Source organism: Melampsora larici-populina (assembly GCF_000204055.1).
Source record: "Melampsora larici-populina 98AG31 unplaced genomic scaffold MELLAscaffold_58, whole genome shotgun sequence".
Classification (NCBI taxonomy): domain Eukaryota; kingdom Fungi; phylum Basidiomycota; class Pucciniomycetes; order Pucciniales; family Melampsoraceae; genus Melampsora; species Melampsora laricis-populina.
Window position 1 is genome coordinate 208,070 of NW_006768822.1, and position 22,291 is coordinate 230,360.

At 41.0% G+C, this 22,291-nt stretch overlaps 4 protein-coding genes across 4 annotated transcripts; 2 read left to right on the plus strand and 2 right to left on the minus strand.

Moving 5' to 3' along the window:
* Positions 1–2,221: 2,221 nt before the first annotated feature.
* On the plus strand, positions 2,222–3,506 carry MELLADRAFT_67802 (uncharacterized protein; the record flags this gene model as incomplete). Its single annotated transcript, XM_007416192.1, has 8 exons — positions 2,222–2,441; positions 2,575–2,597; positions 2,635–2,737; positions 2,813–2,882; positions 2,971–3,045; positions 3,118–3,122; positions 3,187–3,340; positions 3,407–3,506. 8 exons carry the CDS (start codon positions 2,222–2,224, stop codon positions 3,504–3,506), a joined length of 750 nt encoding a protein of 249 aa, XP_007416254.1.
* Positions 3,507–4,373: 867 nt separating this feature from the next.
* On the minus strand, positions 4,374–8,260 carry MELLADRAFT_118031 (uncharacterized protein; the record flags this gene model as incomplete). Its single annotated transcript, XM_007416251.1, has 12 exons — positions 4,374–4,805; positions 4,910–5,153; positions 5,240–5,331; positions 5,396–5,724; positions 5,786–5,911; positions 5,990–6,161; positions 6,242–6,505; positions 6,574–7,148; positions 7,223–7,819; positions 7,894–8,008; positions 8,098–8,147; positions 8,218–8,260. The coding sequence occupies 12 exons, from the start codon at positions 8,258–8,260 to the stop codon at positions 4,521–4,523; spliced, it is 2,892 nt and encodes a 963-aa protein (XP_007416313.1).
* Positions 8,261–10,737: 2,477 nt separating this feature from the next.
* Positions 10,738–11,588, plus strand: MELLADRAFT_93249 (uncharacterized protein; the record flags this gene model as incomplete). Its single annotated transcript, XM_007416193.1, has 2 exons — positions 10,738–11,417; positions 11,525–11,588. The coding sequence occupies 2 exons, from the start codon at positions 10,738–10,740 to the stop codon at positions 11,586–11,588; spliced, it is 744 nt and encodes a 247-aa protein (XP_007416255.1).
* A 33-nt stretch (positions 11,589–11,621) lies between these two features.
* Positions 11,622–14,587, minus strand: MELLADRAFT_67805 (uncharacterized protein; the record flags this gene model as incomplete). The annotated part of the gene is made up of 6 exons (XM_007416250.1): positions 11,622–11,948; positions 12,016–12,072; positions 12,552–12,624; positions 13,187–13,668; positions 13,794–14,216; positions 14,285–14,587. The coding sequence occupies 6 exons, from the start codon at positions 14,585–14,587 to the stop codon at positions 11,622–11,624; spliced, it is 1,665 nt and encodes a 554-aa protein (XP_007416312.1).
* Positions 14,588–22,291: the final 7,704 nt, after the last annotated feature.

Below are 22,291 nucleotides of genomic sequence, written 5' to 3' on the forward strand. Positions count from 1 at the left end.
AAAGATAAATCACCTTACTTACCTGAACAATTAAACAATCTAGCCAAATGAAAGTGGTCTCCACCGTTGCCCGAAGTCCCTAAGTTTGCAAGTCCCACAAGTGCCTGCCACCAAACTGGAACTTGGTTGATGTTTGAGTTGTTATGAAACACCGGGTTATCTTCAATCGACTCGACCAGCTTGTCAAAAGAGGCTTTGGACATTCGCGCCTGAAACAAATACTCAGCTACAGCTTTGTAACGGTGAATCAGAGACCTGGCAGTGCGGCTTACCAGCTTTATAAAGCCATCACCACCCTCCAAGACCATCTGGTGAAACCAAGCGTTTCGAAGTTCCATTCGACCACGTGAGTTCCGATTAACTACATATCGATGTTGGTTGATGATGTTCAAAGCTTCGTCAAGCAATTCGATATCGGCAATAGCTTTTGCTTGATTTCGAGCGCCAATGAGTATCACATGATGCGTTTTTGTAAATACCGTGATGAACTCTGTGAATCCGACTAGAAAGAGCCATGCAGCCTTTTGTCGATCCTCGTTTGATATCGCTAGTCGAAAGATGTTAAGCGTTTGAAGCATACGGAGGAGAAACTGTACCGCACCGAGATCGAAATCTAGTGAAGCCAGGATTCCACGTCGGTTTTGAGCTAGAGTTTTTCGTGCATGTCGTTCCGCTTGGATGTATCGTCTGAGTAGTTGTTTACGAGCAAAGCGAGGCATAGGTGGAGGTGATGTGAACTAGGGAGTGAAGTACTGGAACTGGATGTGAATTAGGAGATGAGTTGGGTAGATGAGCTTGTGCGGTGAGAGGACCGGTCGGGACCAAAAGAAAATGAAATCGAAGTTGAGGTGAGGTAGGGTGAGGTGAAGAATTGGGTAATCGGGGATTCAAAGTAGAGAAAAACTGAGAACGTTCTCCCAGTTTCCCAGTTTCACAATTACAGCCAAAATCGAAAACTGGGAAACTGGGAAAAAACGGGAAAAAACTCCCAGTTTCTACTTTGTATCCCCTAATTGTTCAATTATCCTCACATGGACTCTTCCCGTATATGTTGGAAGGAAACTCATTTGGGAATCGTGTGTCATGATCTTGTTTGGAATTCCATTAAATTCACAACTTTTCAGCAACAACATAAATGCCCACATCAATTGATAATCAGTGGTCTAGAAAGTTTTAAGCCAAAATGCATCCCTTTGAAGTGAGAAAAACAACTGTGCATGAACGATGAAAATAACTCGATTTTGAAAAGGTTGGTGCTGCTGCCCATAAGATTTGATCTCCTGTGAAATTGGGTTTGGATGTGTTTTGAGAGCAGAAAAGATTGGTGCTTCTTATTGAGGAGGGTTGATGGATGATAATCGCGGTGGTGTCGAATGGGGGGGGGGGTTGGTGGATGGAGCTGGGCTGGAACAGCGGGATGACAGCCAGCTCCAGATTGAGCAGGCCGCGTCATCAGCCGCTGCTGCGCGCAGCAACTGCGACGAAATTTGATTCCAAAGCTGTGAAGCAAACGTGCCAGAGGTGACAACATTTCTAGCAAATGTATGTATATCTTACTGGCTATGAGACTTTATGTTGAGAAACCTATCAAGTAATCATGTGATCCAAAGTTCAAGCCGAATTGTTTACTTTTCCAAAAAAGAGTTTTCAGTCTTGTCTTCAAGTCTTTCTTCCCTCTTTGATTTATTGATTATCTTATTTCCCTTGATCTGTTCTTGTTTGGTCTTTCTTTTATCTCAAGAATGAAAGAGCAAATAAAGATGGATATGCAGCCCGGTTACAACTTACAGGATGAGTTAAAAGGCTCACGTGCATGGAAATTGGTAGTGTTCTCCATGGGTGTACTAAAGAAGCCTCTTCAAGTTCAACAGACTTTTGATGATGGTCTATCAAAGTGAGAGTTCCGCCTCAGTTGGTTCCTCAAAACTCAACCGATCTAAACTTTCGTAGGCCATTTTTCTGGTGCGTTTTGGTTCCTGCTCACTGCGCAATGGTTCAATGCTGCGAGTTTGATGAAGCAGCTCTCACCTTCAAGGACAGACAAGCCGACGTCATATCAAATGAGTTTGATATGATCAGCTCTACCGATCAATTGAACTCAACAGGACTTTGTCGAGTTTAAACCGATCATCACATGTTTCGAGTCACGAGTAGCACAGAAGGGTTTTTGGTTCTTCTTTACCAAGCTTCAGTCAGCCGATTTGATTAACTGCCTTCCAAGATGTCCACCTCTATACCGAAGAAACTCAGGATAGGATATGTTCCTGAACATTTCTCATCACCTTTATTACAACTAATCAAATCAGATCATGACTTCGCATCAACAATAGAGTTAATCCCGAACCCTAGTGGAACAGGACAGATGATCAAATCCTTCCAAGATTGTCAAATCGATGTGGCTATAGCTCTTACTGAGTCTTTGATCGCTGGGATTATCCTTGGTAAGGGTGATTACAAGATAATACGAACATATGTCACCAGTCCGCTTAATTGGCAAGGTCTTCACTCTTTTTTGCATTCATTATTCCAGCCTTTCAGAGATTCAGTGCCAGCTTATTGCGGATTTTCTTCTAGGGCCGACATCACGGGCTCATAGAGTAAGTTTGAGTCAATTGAAGATTTACGGCGTCAAAGTTGGGCATCAGTCGGCTTGGCTCTGGATCACAAGTCATGGCTTCGGTCATGGCCTTACAACGTGGTTGGTTGGAAGATGGAGCTAAGCCGATCGAATTTGTTGGTCAGTCTTGATGTTTTGAATTCTCAATCAGATTCTCAAGTCTAAAGTTCCTTCACATTCATAATACTTCAAAAGTCAATGATACTTTCAAAAACTTAAGAGACTCTGTCAATGATGGATCGACTGCGGCTTTCATGTGGGAATGGTAAGTACATTTGCATTCGAATAAAGAGGAAGAATCCCTTTGATTGCTCTTCTTATCACTTATTCTCTGGTCTATGTATGTCGACTAGGTTTACCACTAAGCCATTCCAAGATTCTGGTGAAGTTAAGTTTATTGGAAACGTCCCTACTCCATGGGAGTCTTGGTAAGTCTAAATCTTATATCTTCACAGGGGAGTACTCGCTTATCTTTGTTCCTGTGCTATTGCTTGACACAGGGTCAGTACGTGATATTCAATGTACTTTTATCAATTGAGAGCAAAGGCTCAGGGGTTTTTCTGCAATAGTTGTTGCTTCACCTCAGGAACGTAATCCCGAGGTCTTGGCTCCGGCCAGGTTAAAAGAATTCTTAGAAAAACTAGACCATTTCACCCATCGATTTGGAATTGGGAAAGGAGTTCGAGAAGCTGACCACGTGGAGTTTGTAAAGAATACATTTCAGTAAGTTATCCTTTAGTTCATCAGTACAGTATTTCTCAGTTTTTGATATCGACCAATTTCTTATAGCCAAGCAGAAGAAGATGTGAAGGAGTGGATGAAAGGAGTCAGTTACCCGGAAAAATGTTCACAAGTTTCACTTGAAACGGTCAAGGAAACTATCAAGTGAGCCTTCTCTTTCAAAATCTAACTAATTTCTTCTACTATGTGCGCTGATATAGTACTCAAAAAAAATCATCAGAACTTTACATTTGGCTGGAGTCATTAACAATCCAGAAGAAGTGAACTTGCCGGGTGATATTATCAACACTGATGTGGCAACAGTTATCTGATGAGATCTTACTATGGGATAAAGAGAAAGATCTCGATCTCTGCTCTTCTTGTAAGCAAAACTGTACAGTGTGTCAATATGGGAATGGTCATATTGCAATGTACAACAGATATCCGAATTCAGGAGGATAAGGAGAGCTGAAGAGAAACACAGACGTGTAGGCTGGAGCGTAGATGCTAGCGACCTATGCTTCCATTGAGACACTTGAAAACAAAGGATATGTAAAATGAGAGGAGTTCCACAGGATGAAAGTATAAACACTACTCCAAGCGATCAAAAACATAAAAAAGTCATTTGATCATGGGAAGAGTCTTTGAAAGAATGGCGCATTGATTTTTTCATCTTACAACTCCCATTTCTAACCACAAAACGAGGCCTCATATAGAGAGCCTCTCAATGACCTGTACGACTTCTCCAGAATAGTCATGATGACAGGAGGGTTTCCCTATGTCACTTGAAAAGAGTTGAACTTGTTTAGTAAGCATATTAATATCTGAGGTACATGTCATCCCCGACGCATTCTGTTCGATACTTAATAAAGCTATGTTCCCGACTTCCGTGCCATGTCCATGTCTCTACAAAAGATAGTTGCTTTGTGGTTGTTGAGCGATTACATTGTGATGACCGATTCTAATTTAAACCGCGTTCGCGGGCAAAACTTGATTGAACTCCCAACCTGAAGTTTGGCAAGTTATTCTGAAGTATATGCTAAAAAACTTTTACATTAATTTCATTTCACTTGCATTTTTTTCAATACTTTCATCACAATAAAACAAATCTGCAACACGATTATAATACAAAAAAAACATTTCAAGTCAAACCTCATTCTGCAAATCAATAATCTTTTTCAAATCAATAACTATTCATTAAAACTTCTTTGATCCATTGATTATTTTCTAATTCAATTAAACTTTCTTTAAAACAATCTTCAAGTTTTTTAATTTCATTTTCATATTTAATTTTTTCATTTATTTCATCAAGTTCCATTTCATCCTTTTGATCTTCATGAGTCCATCTTTCTAAAATCGATTCAATTAATCTCACACCTGATTCGATTTCTTCTTCTTTTATTGATGTTTCTTTCGTTACTGTCTTCTTATCAAATTGTTCTAATTCTTCTGCTTTTCTTCTTGCAAGCTAAAACCATATCGATAGAAAAAATCAAACTATCACTTTTAATGCTGTTTTGTTTTTTTGAAAAAAAAATAATGATAAAACTTTGGAAAACAATTGACACTTACTTTTAAAACTTCTTCAGGAAATTCTGACATTTCTGCCACATGAATACCAAAACTTTGATCACTAAACCCTTTTTCAACTTTATAAAGTAATGTGATTTCTTGAATTGATTCTTTAGTTTTAGAAGTTTCGACATGTGCTACTACATGATAATTTTTCACATGTTCAACTTGTTGATCTAAACTTGTTAATTCATGAAAATGGGTTGCAAAAAGTGTAAAGGCTCCGATTTCGACTGCAATATGTCTTTAAGACGAACATAGGAAGTTTGAATTCATTTGGTTTGTCCTTTCTTTGTTGAGATCATCATTTGTGTGGTTGGTTTCACTTACTCTGAAATTGCCCATGCTAATCCGAATCCATCATAAGTTGATGTACCCCTACCCAACTCATCTATAATAATCAAAGAATTCTTGGTAGCCGACTACAAGAAAAACATATTCAAAGTCATGACTCCATCAAAAACTAAATCAATCGAAACCACAAACCTTAAGGATCACAGCAGTCTCTAACATCTCAGCCATAAAAGTTGAAATCCCTTTAGTTTGACTATCACCTGCACCAACTCTAGCAAGAATTGAATCAAAGATAGGTAAAGAAGCTTCTGAACAAGGTACATAACAACCTAATTGAGCCATAAGTGCTACGACTCCAATTTGTCGAATGTATGTACTTTTGCCTCCCATATTAGGTCCTGTGATTATATGAAATGAACTTTGGTTTCTTTCCATGATCGTATCGTTAGGTATAAAGTTGATGTCCTCTTGGACCTCTAAACATGGGTGTCGACATTCTTTGAGACTTACATCTCCCTCACCTACATTCAAATGTTAGGTTAGATTATCTTCCTGCATCATGGTCATTATCGTTTCACTTACCAAGTGGGAATACTTTGGGGCGTGTGTAGGTGATTGGTGCGTGTAATGAAACATGAGCAAAGCTAACGATCAAATCCAAATGTGCTATAATCTCATTCAATTTTTCCAAGATTGGACAATACGAAGCTAAATTTATCAAATACATGAAGAAACAATTAGTTCAAGATTAATAAGGAATTGAATCAAGATAAAAATCATGATCACCTGCTATCTTGACCACCTCTTTAACTAAAGAGTTTTGTTTTTTTTGATACTTTTGGGTAAGTTCTTTAAGATCATTGTTTAATTCTTTCAGTAATTTTGTGGTGAAATGGCATCCGTTATTCCGATTGCTAAGTTCGATATAATTCTTTTTGGCACGAATCGCTCCGGATTCCTGAAGAAGAATAGAACAGAACAAAAGTAGTTATCAATATATGGAATTATACTTCAGCAGTTTAGAGTTCTTGGTTTCACCTTCCGAGTTAATCGAAACACGTAACCATAAACTTGATGATTTTCAAAATGAAGTGTTTTACTATCCATTCCCATCCCAAGATCATCAGCTACTCGATTATGCTCTTCATCTAATTGATCTCGATTTTGTTCAAGTCCTGTTTTCAATTCTCGTAATTCATCATCAAATTCTGGTTTGATGATAAACCGATGATTACTCAATTCTTCCAAATCGACCGTTGTTTCCACCATCTCGACATATTGAGCTAGATCGGTGATACATTCCTATACGTTTTCAATCATACCAAGATCAGTGCTTGAGTCTGAGGAGTCATGATTATATTGAGACAAACCTCGAGAGGTACACAATAGATTTCGTTCATCAAGCGTTTTTCAGCGGCGCAATCGGTATCGGTAGGTCCTTCAGCTTTTTCTAGCGCCTTGAGGATATCAGGTAAAATGATAATAGCTTGATAAACACGAACGACGTCTTCTAAACTTGCTGCACCTTGTGTGAATCGTTTTGATATTCGAGTCAAATCGGGCATCGCTTTAAGATGATCTTCTTGAAGTTGTTGCCGTAAAAGTCCATCGTGAAATAAAATGTTGACTAGCATTTGTCGTTGTTCAATCTCATGAAGGTTTACCAGAGGTTGTTTTAGCCAACGTCCTAGTAATCGGGTTCCTTGACTCGTCTTACATCGGTTTAGCATTCCAAATAAACTCATACTCTTTCCACCTCCTCCTATTCCTGTGGGGTTAGGAAACAGATGAAGAGCGCGGACAGCTGAAGCATCGAGTCGCATATACTGTCCCAAGTCATGCGTTACAAATTTAAATGTTGAGTGATTTGAAGGGTCATCCAAGATGGACAGATAGTTGAGCAATGGATTGAGGGCCGCTAAAGCTGTCTTCATATCAAACTGGGCTGGAACAAAAGTCAGATCGGTGCCGTGATATCTTCAAATAGAAACTTGAAAAGAAAATGGATGGTCAACTTACGTAAAGCAGCAAGTTGTCTTTCACCCTCCAGTAGTCGATTCACATCTTGTTCAATGCTTTTGATGTTAAACTCGGCCCTGGGACGCTCAGTGACCACTACACCACATCTTTCCAACATATCCCTGACCTGACCATATTCACCCGTATCACCTGATTTTCCAGTAGTAGTAGTAGGAAGTATTGCTTCTTTGATTCCTAATTGAATCACTAAACTTTCAGTGTTGGCCCATCCATCATCTTTTTCAGGAAATTCACTTAATCCAATCGTACGTATACTCATATCAGCAAATGCAACACCAACTGTACGACCAGCTTGTGTAGTAGAACTTCCTTTAATCCAAAGACTTGCAATCACAGGTGAACTTAATAAATCAGTATTCGAGAATAATAAATCGGTTAATGGTTCTAAATTTCCAGGTGAAGCTTGTAATGCAAGTGACCAAGAAATCGAATTCTTTGAAGGTGTTTCAGATCGATAGATTTGAATACGTAATTGACGTGAAGTTAAACATTCTCTTAAAAATGTGATCGCGGCGTTTTTGTTAAGAGAACATGCTGCCAATGCATTTGAAGAACCTGATTGACCACCGATGTAACCTGAAAAAAGATCCTCGCGGTCAATATTCGAATATCATCTAGTTTTAAAGAATCTTTGGAACCGAGGCTCGTACGTAGAACTGTGTTTGTACGATAAAAGTTGGTGGCAACATAATGCGCGTCATCCCCATAACAAGTGTAAAAATCGCCTTTTTCACGTTCGAAGACTCTGAGAGTTCCTTTGGTAGCCTAAATCAGGATTTTGGAGAGATAAATCATGTTTTAGAATCGAGAAAGGAACATATTCGTATCTTTCAAGTTAACGATGAATTGCTCACAGGTTCTAATTTCCGAAAAAACTCAATAAACTTTCGACTGGTAGTTTGATCTAAATGAAACAAACGACGGTCAGTTTGTTAGTTATGGTTAGACAGATGTAAGAGAATGATTTGATTGACCTTCATTAGTTTCCGGTGCTTTGGTCGGGTACATGGGTGCCATCGTTGTTGGTGATAAGTTGGATTCGAACGCGTCGAGAGAGAAAGGAGGAGAAAGGTTTTTGAAGAAAACTGTATAACAACCATCATTACATTTTGTAACTTGCAAGCTTTCTGTATTCATCACTTCAACTTGGACTTCACCATCACTCATCATCCCAAGATGACTCCCATCTCCTTCCACTCATGTACCTCAGACGCTAACTTAACAAAGTCCATCGCAACAGCCGGGACGGGTCCGAGGCTTGAGCGAGGGACTTATGCCAAAGCCGTCGCTGGTGGTGGTAGAAGTTTGGGTAAATTTGGGATTTTTGGCCGTCTTTGGCGCTACAATAACATGGTGCTTGTACCTTTCAAGGTGAAGCTTTGGTTTGAATTCGAGGCCCTCAAAGAACATCATGTCATCAGGGTAGTTTGAGGAAACAAGCATGCGAAGAGTTGATCGTTGTTGAGGGCAATTCAAAAGTCGGTTCACCACATTTTTGGGATTGAAGTCGACTGCGGATGCATTCGACCATGCCCCATGGAATCTAACTGTCACTCCTTGAAACCTGAGAATGATCGAAATGCAAAAATTTTGCTCACCACATATTGAGTTACCTCAGTTACTTGTATAGTCATAATCATAATCTACACGGAAATGGGAAACAATCGCAATCACAAGAAAAGAACTCCAGTTAAAGGAAAAGCCTCGAATTCACTTTGGTCCGCAAAAAGCTCGAAGTCACCTAATGGCAAGGCTCCATCTACCGCCAGTCCGCCCTCGTCCAAAAAGAAGCCTAAGATTGGCCAAAGTGCCAGACTCCCTCGGAAAGGCCCGGTCAAGATAGATCCTTCAGTTCAAGACCTCACCATCACAGGCTTAGTGGCACACGTGCGCAAGGACTTCATCGCCACATTCGAGCAGAACCCAAGGTCTCTGCAAGTCGACATCGTGCAGCTGTTAGCTAGGGGCCTGGATGCGTTCTTGATCGCTGGGACCGGTTATGGAAAGACGCGTATTCCAGAGAGCTTTGTGCGCCTGTTCAACAAGGAAGACCATCCTATTGTCCTTATCCTCAATCCCTTGGATGCATTGGGTGATAATCAAGTGAGTAAGAGATGAAATAAACACTCTAAGTATCAAGGGAATACAAACTGACACGTGCTTTTTCTGTTAGGTAAAAGAAAAAAGTGATGCGGGATTCACAGCTGTGAATCTCACTATGTGGACATATACAGATGAGGTTGGAAAGGGTATTAAGGCTGGGGAATATACATTTATATACTTGGTCAGTATGATAAGCTCATATCAGTGAGTTGAATGGCTGTGACACATGACTAAAAGGCAATCAATGTACATTTTTAGAGTCCTGAGATCTTCCTCAATGATAAAAGATTCCAAATCATGTACACTAGTCAATGGTTCCAAGACCGTTTGGTATTGAAAGTTGTTGACGAGGCTCACATGATATACTCATGGGGTCTGGTGGAAAGCAAGCAGTCCAAATCGCTGCAATCTTTTGCACGACAGAGTGATGGTGGAAAGTTTCGTCCGTCATACGGAAGGTTAGGGTCAAGGTTGATGGGGACCAGCAATGTTCCTATGCTGCTCATGTCCGCAACCTGCCCACCTCGACAGTTTAACGCAATCCTTGAAAATCTCAGTATCAAAAAAGAAAAGATCGAAACACGGCACGGCGAACTTACTCGACCTGAGATCACCATCATTCGCATCAAGATGAAGCACGCAGCGTACAGCTTAGAGGACATCGGTGATAGCTTCTGTTCACAATCTCAAGTTAGCGATTCCGATTTGGTCCCGACCTTGATTTACACAGGCTCTCGCAAGGCAACAATGGTCGCAGTGAAGGCTGTAGCTAAAAAGCGTCGGACGATGAATGAAGAGAAGATATCCAATAGCATGTCAGTTCGACGTTATCATTCAAATACGGGACAGAAAGACAAATTGGATCGTATCAATGATTACGCTAGTGGTTTATTTGCCATAATTTGTTGTACAATTGCGCTGGGGCTTGGCCAGAACTGGCCCCGCGTTCGCCGTGTCATTCAGATGGGTCGAACTGAGCCATGTTCACTTTCCCAAATACTTGGCCGATGTGGTCGTAATAATCGGCTTGGTTTGGGTGTTGTGTATGTAGAAGAAACAAGGCGAGGCGGTAAAAATTCTGTCACAGACTTTCAAGACTAAGTTAGCCGATTGGACTGACGATGACATGATGGATGCCTATGCTGTCACTCCGGTGTGCTTACGTGTGGCTTTGACATTGGCAAATAAGTAAGTTGTTTGATCTGGTTAACTCGATCAACAGATATGTCAGCTCAAACATTTCACGGTGCTTTTTCAGGAAGGGGATCATACCCTTAGATGTTACAGACAAGTCCTATCTAGAAGAGAGGGCGCGAGAGGATAAGGAGGGATTCAAAATATGTAAATGCTCCAACTGTGATCCGGAGAACAGCGATTTGATTATAAAAAACATGCACCGGTTCACAAACGATAATTTTGAGCAATGTCTGTCCCAACCGGACAAGTTTCTAGATCTAGAGGACGCTGCTCTCAACGATGCTGAGATGATAGACGAAATAGTTGCTGATCCCCTGAGGTTAATCGATCGAACCAAGGATCCAATTCAGACATCAGACGAAGACCTCAAAGGGCTCGGAGAAGTATTGAAGGACGTCTTTTACACTCATTACAGTGAGATCTTCGGTAAAGATGGTGATCTTTGTGTCGAAGATTATTTCCGGGATGTTGACATGTGGCGGATTTTGAATAATGTCAATTTAATTCACAACGAAGACGACCTTCAGTGGCTCCTAGGCGGTGATATCCTCGTAGGTGGAGTTCATAAGCTGTTTCTTTCGCTTCAGTGTTGGAAACAGAGCCCCACAGCCATCGAAAGGGAGGAGCGAATGGCGGTACGGAAAGCTATCGCAGCTCAAGTCTATCGTGAGACTATTGAACGTCTGGAAAAGCAAAACACACAGAGATTACAAGCGGACCAACTAGCCAAAATTCGACTTGAACAAAAGGCCATCAAGTTGGCCAAAAGAGTCGAAGAGGCCCGATTGGCCAAGATCCGACTTGACAAGGCAAAATATGCTCGAGAATCAAATTCTCGAGCAATGCATTGGTTGAAAAATGAAAAGGTACCAATGTAAGTTTTGATTGCATGTGTAGTTTCTCATAGTGGCGTATCAGGGGGAGGTTTTTTAAATGAAACACTGATCTATATACATTTGTGGCCTGGATTCAAACCTAAAGCGAGCTTATTTCTGAGAAAGAAGAGCTATACCTAGCAGAACAAGCCAATCGCATTGCTGAGTAGGCCACCAGACACTGTAAGGCTATCACTTGATCTTCAGTCACCAGAAACCCACTCCAAAACCTCCGAGAAATCAAGCTCATCCTTGTCCTTTGGGTTCTCAATATCTATCCAATCTGACCACCGAAAACGCCCCAAATCGTTAGTGGTGGCATACAGCTGTAGCTTCTGGATACCAAGGCGATTGCAATCTTTCACTGCCCCAGCAGTGATGCAAGATCCGGGTCTATTCTTGGTGAGTTGGTTGAGGCGGGCAAATCGAAGGAAGCTTTTGAGTGACGCTGGAGTTATGAGATTTTTGTGAGATTGATATATGTGATTGGAACCGGAACGACCCTTAAGCTTATGTAAAAGCTCCCGTAGCTGAAATTGGTTGTCATTAATACATTTCCAACATTTTACATCAGAGTGTCATTGGTGATGAACGTACCAAGGGGATGTTGATAGAATATAAAAGGATCAATTGATCCGAATCCGTTCCAATACCCTGTTGAGATGAATTTTGGAATTAAACTAATCAATTGCCTATCACAAGAATCTACCAGACTAGTAATTAATGCAATGACCGACCGAACTGTTATAAAAGTATTTGAGCCAGTAGTTCTGGACTTCCAAATACACATCTTTAGCAACAAAATGCCCTGGTCGCCCTGAAGGAGATACTAGCATTGAGTGCTTGATTACATGAGCTAGTTCTGGTGGAAGAGTTTCGTTTAGAAGGTAAACCATCCGTGGAAGGTAAATAGAATAATGAGTAAGACCCTTCATGCCCTGGACCATCACAGACCATCGTTTGTAGATCATCATCAGTCGGCCAATATCCCCAGCTGAAGTGGCTTCCGAAGCCTCCACAATCGTTGCAAAATCTCGCAGACGGAGAATTAAGCGTGATAATTGATCATCTTGGTTATTTTCAGCCGCGCGTAATGATTCACCTGAAAAAAAACGTTCATGGGTTTCATTAACCACTTCAATGAACTTTTCGGGAGAGAGGTTCAGATCCTGTTGTAACGCTTCCTCGCTGAGGCCCATAACTTCCCTGCAAAATTATAAAGGGGTCAGTAGACAAATAAGAATGATAAAGGTCATTTTAATTGGCAACTCACAGGAGCGTATGACACACAGTGCCATAGTGTACTCGTTCAACCCATCGGATTAGGCCAGTGAAGTCTTTTTTTGAAAGCGGCTTCTCTTTCTTTCCGCCAAGTGCGACTACAGATTGCCACGCCCCCAAATCTTCTTTATCGGATAGATCACCCCAGTGTGCCAGTACAATTGCCTGTGAAACATTCCACAGGGTATGACCGGCGCCCAACAACATCACAATGTGATTCATGGCTTCGTCTGCATATGAAGAAGGACCCCTCTCGTCTTCAATGCTTTGGAAGTTCCGAGCTGTGCCAAGATCACCTTCAAAAACTTGTGGTCGATTAGCAAAAGTCTCTTCATCGAGTCCAAGTTGCTGTCATATTTCCTGATACATTGAGCCAGCCCCGTCGGCTGAATTGTCGGCGGATCTCATCAATTGAAGCATGTAGATGTCTGGTTTTGCCGAGTCGATTTGGTCAACCGCCGGAGGATTTAAAAGTGGGTGTTTTGACATTGCTGAGCCAGGTGAGAGATATTGTAACAGGGTTTTGGCGATTTGATACTTCAAAGTCTGACGCCACCGATCATGGTCTTCCTTCTTAGAAATGAGTAGACCCGGATTAATATCAACTTTTCCGGCTTCAAGAAGGATTTTTCGAAATCCATTGAGGGTGAACGAGTTAGGATCCACGTTAGCAAGTAGTGCCGGTCTCAGGAAGTGTATGTATGCCCAGGACCCGTGGAACATCTTGGTGCTCTCCTCGAGACGCTCGGTGTGTATACGTTCCTCAAAGTCCAGATTGTCGCAACATATGAAGGGCGCGACTGGTGTAGGTTGAGCTGAACGAGATTTGATTAAAGCAGCTGTATCGGAACCTAGTTTACGTAGAGCTCGGGTTGCAGTGCGACGTGAAGTGCTCAAGCCAATGTATCCGAGATACTTGTTCATACGTTCAGAGACACCACCAGCGAGGAAAGTGAGACCATTCTCCATCTGAAGTGCGTTATGTGAGCGGTTGCAGGCAAAAGCCAGCATACAACACAAGGTAAAAGCAATCTTTTTTCAAAGAGAGGTCAGCATATGATATAGTGTTTTGAAGTGGTGATATATTGACGTACCTGATCCAGACGATGCTCCTGGTTTGCTTGCTTGTCATTTGATTTACGGTAAACATAATCCTCAAACCTTGATGCCTGTACTTCGTGCGTCTCGGTATCTTGAGGTTGTTTTGAAACCTCTTCATCATCTCCAGACTCCGCTTCGGCTTCCTCTTCGTCTTCATCGGCATTACCTTGGCATCCTGTTTTTGATCTCTTACTTTCTGCACGTCTCTGTCGAAGCAAGTCACTGTGTCTGAGCTTTTGACGAATAAGTTGATACATAAATGGCATTGAGCCTTCTACAAGCTTCTGGCGATCTACATCTCTAGAGTGTGACAAATCATCGTGGACAATATTTCTTGAACTGAAAAACATGACATTCTTTTTTTTATCCCTCCCCTTCCGTATAGGTATATTTTGGCTTTCAGCAATAGATTGAGCCTAGATATCGTTCAACAATTGGATCAGTACAATTCTCTATTGTCTAGATTGTGGCGCGTCCAGCTGACCTTGCTCAGCATGTACTCATTCCATACTTTCTCTTCTCCTTTCTCGTCCACCGTGATTCTCCGGATATCCTCGATGATCTGCTCGGTTGATTCCCAAGTGGCTGAAGTCCCCCAATATTTACGACGCTCGACAATTTCGGGTTCCGATGAGGTAAGCAACATGTGAATGAACTTTTTAGGTGTCAATTGAAGACTTTTGATATAGTTGGCTATCTTTAGTACTGGGGGTATTTCTTCAGATTCGACAGGAGTTACTTCAAATTCATTTGATATTTCATGGGATTTTTCTGCTGAGTCCATCATCTGGAGTAGTGGTGGAGTGGTGCGACCAACGAGATCGCATTTCACCAAGCGAGAGTGACACAATATCTATGTATGTAAATTACAAGTGTTTCCAGGTCGCAGCAATCACAATCAAAAATTGAGCATGGAAGAATTTCTCTTTTCTCGTTTTCGGATTGGAATGATGATGCCTTTCAGGATGAAATTGAGAAATCTGAATAGACAGTTTTGAGCCAAAGATGTAGCGCAAGGGCTCCATGTAAAGAAAAGGGTTTGTTTGCTGAAGATGATCAGGTGTTAATGCGTTCAGACTGTGTGTTGGTCAAATGTGGCCCAAACTTCTACCACCAACAGAGTCGGCCATGGCTCAAGTCCCTCGCTCAAGCCTCGGACCTGTCCGGTAAAAATGGCTTAGCGAGGGACTTGTGTTAAGTTAGCCTCAGACGCAGCTAGAACTGTCAAGACAAGAACGGTGAAACTGCACCTCACGAAAAGATGTAGCCCCAGGATACATGGGAGTCAGCTGTCAGCATCTCAAAAAGGGTTCCTGGAAATTCACCTCTAAGATCAACATGCCCAAGGGAGTGGTTTCCTTTCTTGGAAGATAATGGCTTGACTCATACAACTGTAAAGAAGCAAACCTCCTTGACCTCTCATTTAGAGGTGATATCCTCAAGTAACTAATTTTGGAGTTTAATTATATAAGCTGATAGTGGGACTCGGAGTCATTGACTAACATTTGAATCAACTAATGAGTGACTGATATTTTAGCATAGTGGTATGGTGCAAAAAACTCTACTTGTCTGTATGTTTCCACATAAAAGCACTTTTAAAATGAGAATCATGATAGACGGTGCCCAAAGGCACGAGGATGACCCACTTGGCTCCTAACCCTGCGGCAACAGATGAGCTTGATCATAACAAAACCAAGGGGTCAGAGGTTGTTTAGGTATATCTGAAGGAAATTAGGAATTGGTCATCTAACTGGTTATTCCTTTGGATAGAAAGTATATACTTGGGAGTATGATGAAGAAGTCTTTGAACATACAAGCTTGTTGTTGAAGAAACTGGAAATGAAAGGATCAAAATGGGTGTTGATCTCCTCTTCCAAAGCAGCATGCCTGCTCCCAAAGAGGGGCCTATGACTAAAACCCCGGGTTTGGCCTGAGCACAGTGAGATTTTGAAGCACAGGCTGAAAAGACCATTTCATGGGCTCTAAACATCATGAAACCTCACAAAAAGTTGTGAGGAGCTTTTTAGAATCCTTTGACACATACTCACGCCACTTTGAACACCAATACATTTGAGCAGAGTGACACAGTTGGGCTGTTGAGTTCTTGTAAATCTGGGACTGATTCAATCTACATGTGCACCTAAACCATCCAAAATCACTTGATCTTGGAGTCCAATTTCCTTGCAATCCACAGCTTTTGACATGGGGAAAGTACCACAAGAGAATGTGGTTTCAAGCCAAAGTGCTTCAAAGTATTGCTGTGCTCAGGCCAAACTTGTGGTTTTAGTCATAAGCCCCTCTTCAAGAGCAGAAATGGCTGCTTGGGAAGAGGGGCTTAGTTGAGCTTAGTGTCATTTGCGATCAGTCACAAGTCAAATGAGTTTATTCAGGCCTGCTCTGGATCTGTGATCCAGCCATGTGAGGGATGGGTATGGAGGCTACAAAGCTTGACTCTGTTCACTGTGTATGGGAATCTCAGGCTCAGGACATTTCCCTGAGTCAAGGGGAGGTCCCACTACAGCTGTTTGCATAAAAAATGCCGTCGCCCTTTTTATTTTTTTTATTTTTTTTAAGTTGCACTAGAAATTAACAACCTGGATTCTACATAAGAGCAGCTGTAAGTTGATCATGATGTGCTGATGTGCTGATCCCCTTTTTAATCCCCCACCTCTCCAATTATACACCTTCTACATACCCTCTCCGATTATTCGAGTGACCCTTATTCACCTTATTTCGGCCATTGACCTGCGGTAGTTCAAGTGTCCTTTATACACATCTCACCGTTGAGGCTTGAAAAAGCGCTGATTTAGTTGTCCATTGCGATGCTGAGCTTTGCTTGCAACCATACCAAAGCTTGAGAAAGCTTGTGCATCTCGAATACAAGGGCAGCAATACTGGTGATCTTTCAGGATCTTTCACAAACTTTGCACCCTTGAAAAAGTCGAGTACAGCCTACTACAGCTCTTATGTAGAATCTACATTGGTAATTTTTAGTGCAACTTAAAAAAAATAAAAAAATAAAAGAGGGCAACAGCATTTTTTTATGCAAACAGCTGTACAAGAATTCAAATAGTGATGTTGAGCATTTCCAGGAGTATACAGTTTCAATACACACAAGAACTTAGAAGGAGACTGTTGCCTGAGGTTCTAAACATTGTATGTGCTCTCAATCATGTGATTCAAGAAGATACTGGGGAGCCATGTATCATCCGGCATGGAGTCTTCCAAATATATGAGGCTATTGATGTACTACACTATGCAGAAGCAGAAGTCCAAGTGATTTTTATTGACATGGTTTGACTGTTGAAGGCCTGTTTTTGACCACAAGACATGTTTGATATGGCCTCTGACCAGGGGTGTTTATAAATTTAACTGAAGTGATCACATATGACTACATAGTTCCACAAAATAAAAATCCATGTGACAACAAAAGCTATGTACTGAAAATTCATGGAGATTGATTTTAGAATCCCAGGCCTTACAATGACCATAAGCGCCAAGTCAGCTACATTTATATGCAAATGCAAGAGGGGAATTTTGAAGAACTGTTGTGATCTTCATCCTGAGTATGGCATGTGTTGGAAGTATCATATGTTGGCCTTGTACACCTTGAACACGACCTTTACATCTAAATATAACAAAGGTACAAGCTACCTGCATCAACATCTCTCAGTCCTCAAGATTTAGATTCTACTTATTCTCCCAGTTCCTGTGTGGGGTGTGCTTTTGCTCAACTAGGTGTCAATCTCAGTTGCAAAGTCTTAGATCAAATTCTATTGTTTGGTCTGTATCCAAACCAAGATTATTTGTTAACCTTTGGACTTTTTGCCTTTGTTTTTCTTACTTGAGTAATTTCTCTACTGCAGACATAAAATTATTTGTGAAATTTCACAACATCGGTCATATAAAATTGGTTTTGTAGCCCTTGAAATCAATCAAAAATTTGATCCAAATTACTTCCATAAAACATCCAACCATTTTTTGTGACCTTTTGCCTGGCAAACACACTCTAACCTCATATGTTGAAACCTTATATTGACTGCCAAGTTTCTAACAAAAATCATTTGCCTGTACTTGTCTCTGAGTCCATGTGGTCAGCCAGAGCAATTTGGCTCCATAAATCAAGGGCTCAATCCTTTCAATGTGGCCGCTTTTGCACCTACAATCATTAGAACCACTACTTCAGGGTATAGAAGAACAGCTTCTTGTAGCAACATTATTACAAGGCTTATACACTCACTCTATTGATTATCCCCAATTGAACCCCCTATATTCTACACTTCCAATCTCTCATGACCTTCTTCAAAAAAGCTCTTTGCACTGTGTCCTTGAATGTTCCAAGTTGATTTTGAATGGCCATCTTCTAACACCAATATCAAGGCTAGCACATTGCATGTCCCCTGTTCATCAAACATTTCCTTTTCTTGAAGTTGACTACAGATTTGGTCACTGCTTAATTTCTTGGGGATGTATATAGTCAAGTTTTGTGCATTATTCCAGATGGATATCATATCAAGCTTTCATTTCTGGAGGCTGATGGTGTCTGCACACTTGAGTTCCAAATGGTACTGACTAACATAAAAAACTTGATACCACCATTCTTTTATGAGGCAGACCATGCAAATTAAACAATGTTGGTAACAACTTCTGAGGACAACAAATGTTCTTTTGCCAATAAATACTCCAGGTTTAGGGCTCATTGTGGACTGCATAACTGTCCAAGAAGAGAGACATAAAATCCCACAGTTGCCACAAATCCTAAAGACATCAAAGTTACTTTAGTCAGCAGTACCACAATATTGGGTTTAGGGTTCATTGTTGACTGCTTCTCTGTCCCAGAAGACAGCTATGACATGCTCAAAGTAGTTTCTATTTTGAAGCATTTGGACTGAAACCACACAGTGTGCCCTCTCATATGTGGTTGTGTTTACATTTCTGACTGTTTCAGGCAAGAGAGATGGAAGTGTTAAAAGTAGCTTATTACATACACCCAGTCATAAATCTCCTGGCAATTACACCCTTCTCCATGTCAATCATGCAACAGTCAATTTGGTTTTGAACATCCTTCCTGAAAAAAGAAGTAAGGTACATTGGGAGGGTACAGGATGATAAAGTGGAGGGTAAGGTTTTAATTACCTTGGAGTAAAGTAAAGAAATACTGAATCATAGTATTTGAGGTAAAAGGAAACAGTGTCTCAAAATGAAGTGATAAACTGATTCTGCAACAGGTAAGAATACAAGTATTCAAGCACTTATATATGTGACAATGCAAACCAAGCAGAGGCAGCTGATGGAAACTTTTATATCAGCTTGGGGCTCTCAACCAAATAATGTAAACAATGTGGGTGATTCTTTTGGAACATACTATTATTATCTGCATGGACCTCAAGCAATTAGTAGAACAGATAAGGTATGAATCAAGTTTTCTCAGATAGAGATGTTTAACTGCATAGCTAATTGGTTTCCTGCCACAGCTACCAAATTTCCGAATTAGTAATCAAAGGAGTCAATAAGCACACCAGTAAGGGGAGTCAACCACCAGCAATCACACTTTAAGCAAAGTTTTAGAGCTAATAAAGAAATTCATTTGAAGGCAACAAGCCATGGTATATTGAAATGATCAGATATCCAAGAAATTATATGCCATTTGACCTAAATAATGTGCACACAAGATGTGATGTTCTGGTGAAATCCAGGAATCAAAGGCCAAGATGGTAAGGAATTGTCTTTAGCATTGATGATCTATCAGAAGAACTACACCTGATCTGAAATTGTTTACTACCTTACACCATGGAAGGGGTGGGCTGTTTGTTGTTAAAAGAGATGTCAGCTGAAGAGGTAGAGGGCATAGGTAATTAGTTTATCAACTTAGATGTAGGATTCCAGTGCTTTCCATAAGTTATGCATGTGATTAGCATATATATATATGAATTCAGCCACAATAAGAGGTAAAAATGTGAGTAAATTTACAATGGTTTTCTGCATGTTGACTGATAGGAGAGCTTTGTACTTGAATGGTAAACATTGAACCGTTCTAATTGTCTAATTGAGTCTTAACAAAGCCTTAGTGAGAATAAGTATTTTAGAGTTGCTCAGGACTCTCTGAAGAAGGCAAGGTTGAACATAGGAAGGTTTGATAGTGCCCATGATTGACACAAAAAGGAGTGTTTGCTGTTCAATAATGACAATTGCAGTCTAGGAATACATATGTCAGGTTGTCCATGGTGTAAAGGGAGATTAATTTGACGGTAGGAACATTGGCATGTGCTTCTTTACCTCGCTCCATCAACACAAAAAAACTAACAAATCCTATGTTTATAAGTTGAGGCCGGCAGTTGTCCAATTGCCCTGGTGCGGGCATGCCCGCCTGTTCTCTAGGGTGTAACGATTGACAAGTTGGCCAAAAGAAACCTCACTTGCCGAACGGGGTGACTTCCCTCTGCTTACTATACATTGCCAATTGCTTACAATTCCTGAATACCTCGTTTTTGCCTAGTTCTACGCAAGCGCAAATGGGATCTTCTCAATCTCCAGGTTGTATATCATCGTACCTCCCCTTGCAAAGCAATGACGTTCGTCTGCGCTGATGACGACGTCACTCTCGAAGATTTCACGCTCACGGGCTTTGGACCACCGGCTCTTTGCGAATGCGATAATCGTTAATCTCATCCCCGGGAGTCACATCTCAAACACAACCGACATCAAAGCAGTCCGAAATACGATCAAGATCTAAATATATATGCCCCTGTCCAGCAAGTTACATATTTGAGACTGGCATTGGGCAGGTCGTATCCACCACTCCCGTGATGGGAAACTTTGGGTTATCACTGTACGACTTGCTACTCGCAGTGTAGCCTTCGGCATGATAGATATTTGCGTGGACAGAAAGAAAGCACGATGAGGGTGACTGTCTGTGACTGTATACCCGAAAGTTCCTATTGGACTATTAGAGTTGTTTAGAGTTCTTTCCATCGTCATCATGTACTGACCCGCATTCCGTGGCCGAATCTACATGGTAGTGCCGTGTGTATGTCTTCGATTCTTGTAAATTTTTCCCCAAGAAGATATAAACCTTCTCAGTGGTTCCGATCGTGTAGCATGACTTGGAATTCAAGAGTTCTGTTCTGTTCTGTTAAGTACAGTACAGAATTAACACACGGCTCTCCGCGTCACGTCAGATGTGCGCTTGAAGTCATTTCCACGTTGAAATGACATGATGAGTGCGGATACATCCGACTCCTGCAAAAATGATCTCAATTGTGGTTCATGTCCATCATTCTAACAATTCACTTTAGTTGAAAACAAAGTCTTTCAAGAGTTTCATACATAGCTCTTTTCCAAATTCTGCTGATGCAGACTGTTCAGCTGACCTGACGGAGTTCCGGTCTGGTCAGTAATCTTGGATATTTGACTCATCAAGCATCGAATAACTTGATATCTAGAAATATAGTTGTCCAAGGTTTTTTATTTGCCCCTACTCAACCGTTCATGGAATGAATTTATAAGCTTATAATTGATTTTTGCTCCTTCTACCTTCACATGTTCTCTCCAATCTTCTGCATTGAGCATAAAAGATGAAAACCTTAATCAAAGATATGTTTCCTATATAGGGTGAATTGTATACTTGGGCAAAATATTCTCTCCATCTAAGATGTCTCTAGAGATGTCCGCATACTGCACATAGATCGGGGCCCTTTGTCTGTGGAGGGGGGAACCAAATCGAAGTTTTCAATCTCCAAGACACAGTACAATTTAGATCATGTTCTGTAAACAATGATTAAGTGGGCATTCTTGTTTCATCACAGCTAAATCCTTTGAGGACAGGAGGACAAATACTCGCTGAAAGTAGTCACGTCATTGGTTCCTAAGGCTTGATGTTTAGCAGTGTTTAGTACTTGGCAAACGTACCATTTTGAGACACATGAGTTTATAGTGCTGTCGGTACAACACCAAAATACCTTTGAACGAGCTTATGAGGGCTAAAATCCAATAATTCAATGAAATAGACCCCTCTTTTGGTACTCAGTCCCGTTCAAGAGTTAGGTCACGAAAATTTCAATGATAAAATTGAGTCAAACACTGTATGGCTCTACAAATTTGTACACTTCTGAAGAGACTTCATCTACTTCATCACACCCCATCGAATTATCGTTCATCAATGTACAACAATCTAATTTAGTTATGAATGGCCAGGAATATTCGGTGCTCAATGGATCCCATGGAGACCCTTGTACTATACAGTGTTGTGAATGAGAAGACCCTTTTCAGATAAGTCTTTTTTCGACCATCGACCACGGGGTGTGTTTCGTGCAGTCTTCCTTGTACTGTATGGATCTCGATTAGAGTACAGCAGTGCACCTAATTGAACTTCTTTTGTAGATTTGATGAGTGGTAGTAAAGATCATTTGGAAGAATGAGAAGAACATACAAGCACGGACGGGTGTTGCAAGGTGTACCCTTCTCCGCCGCTCGGGCCTGTTCACGTACAGCT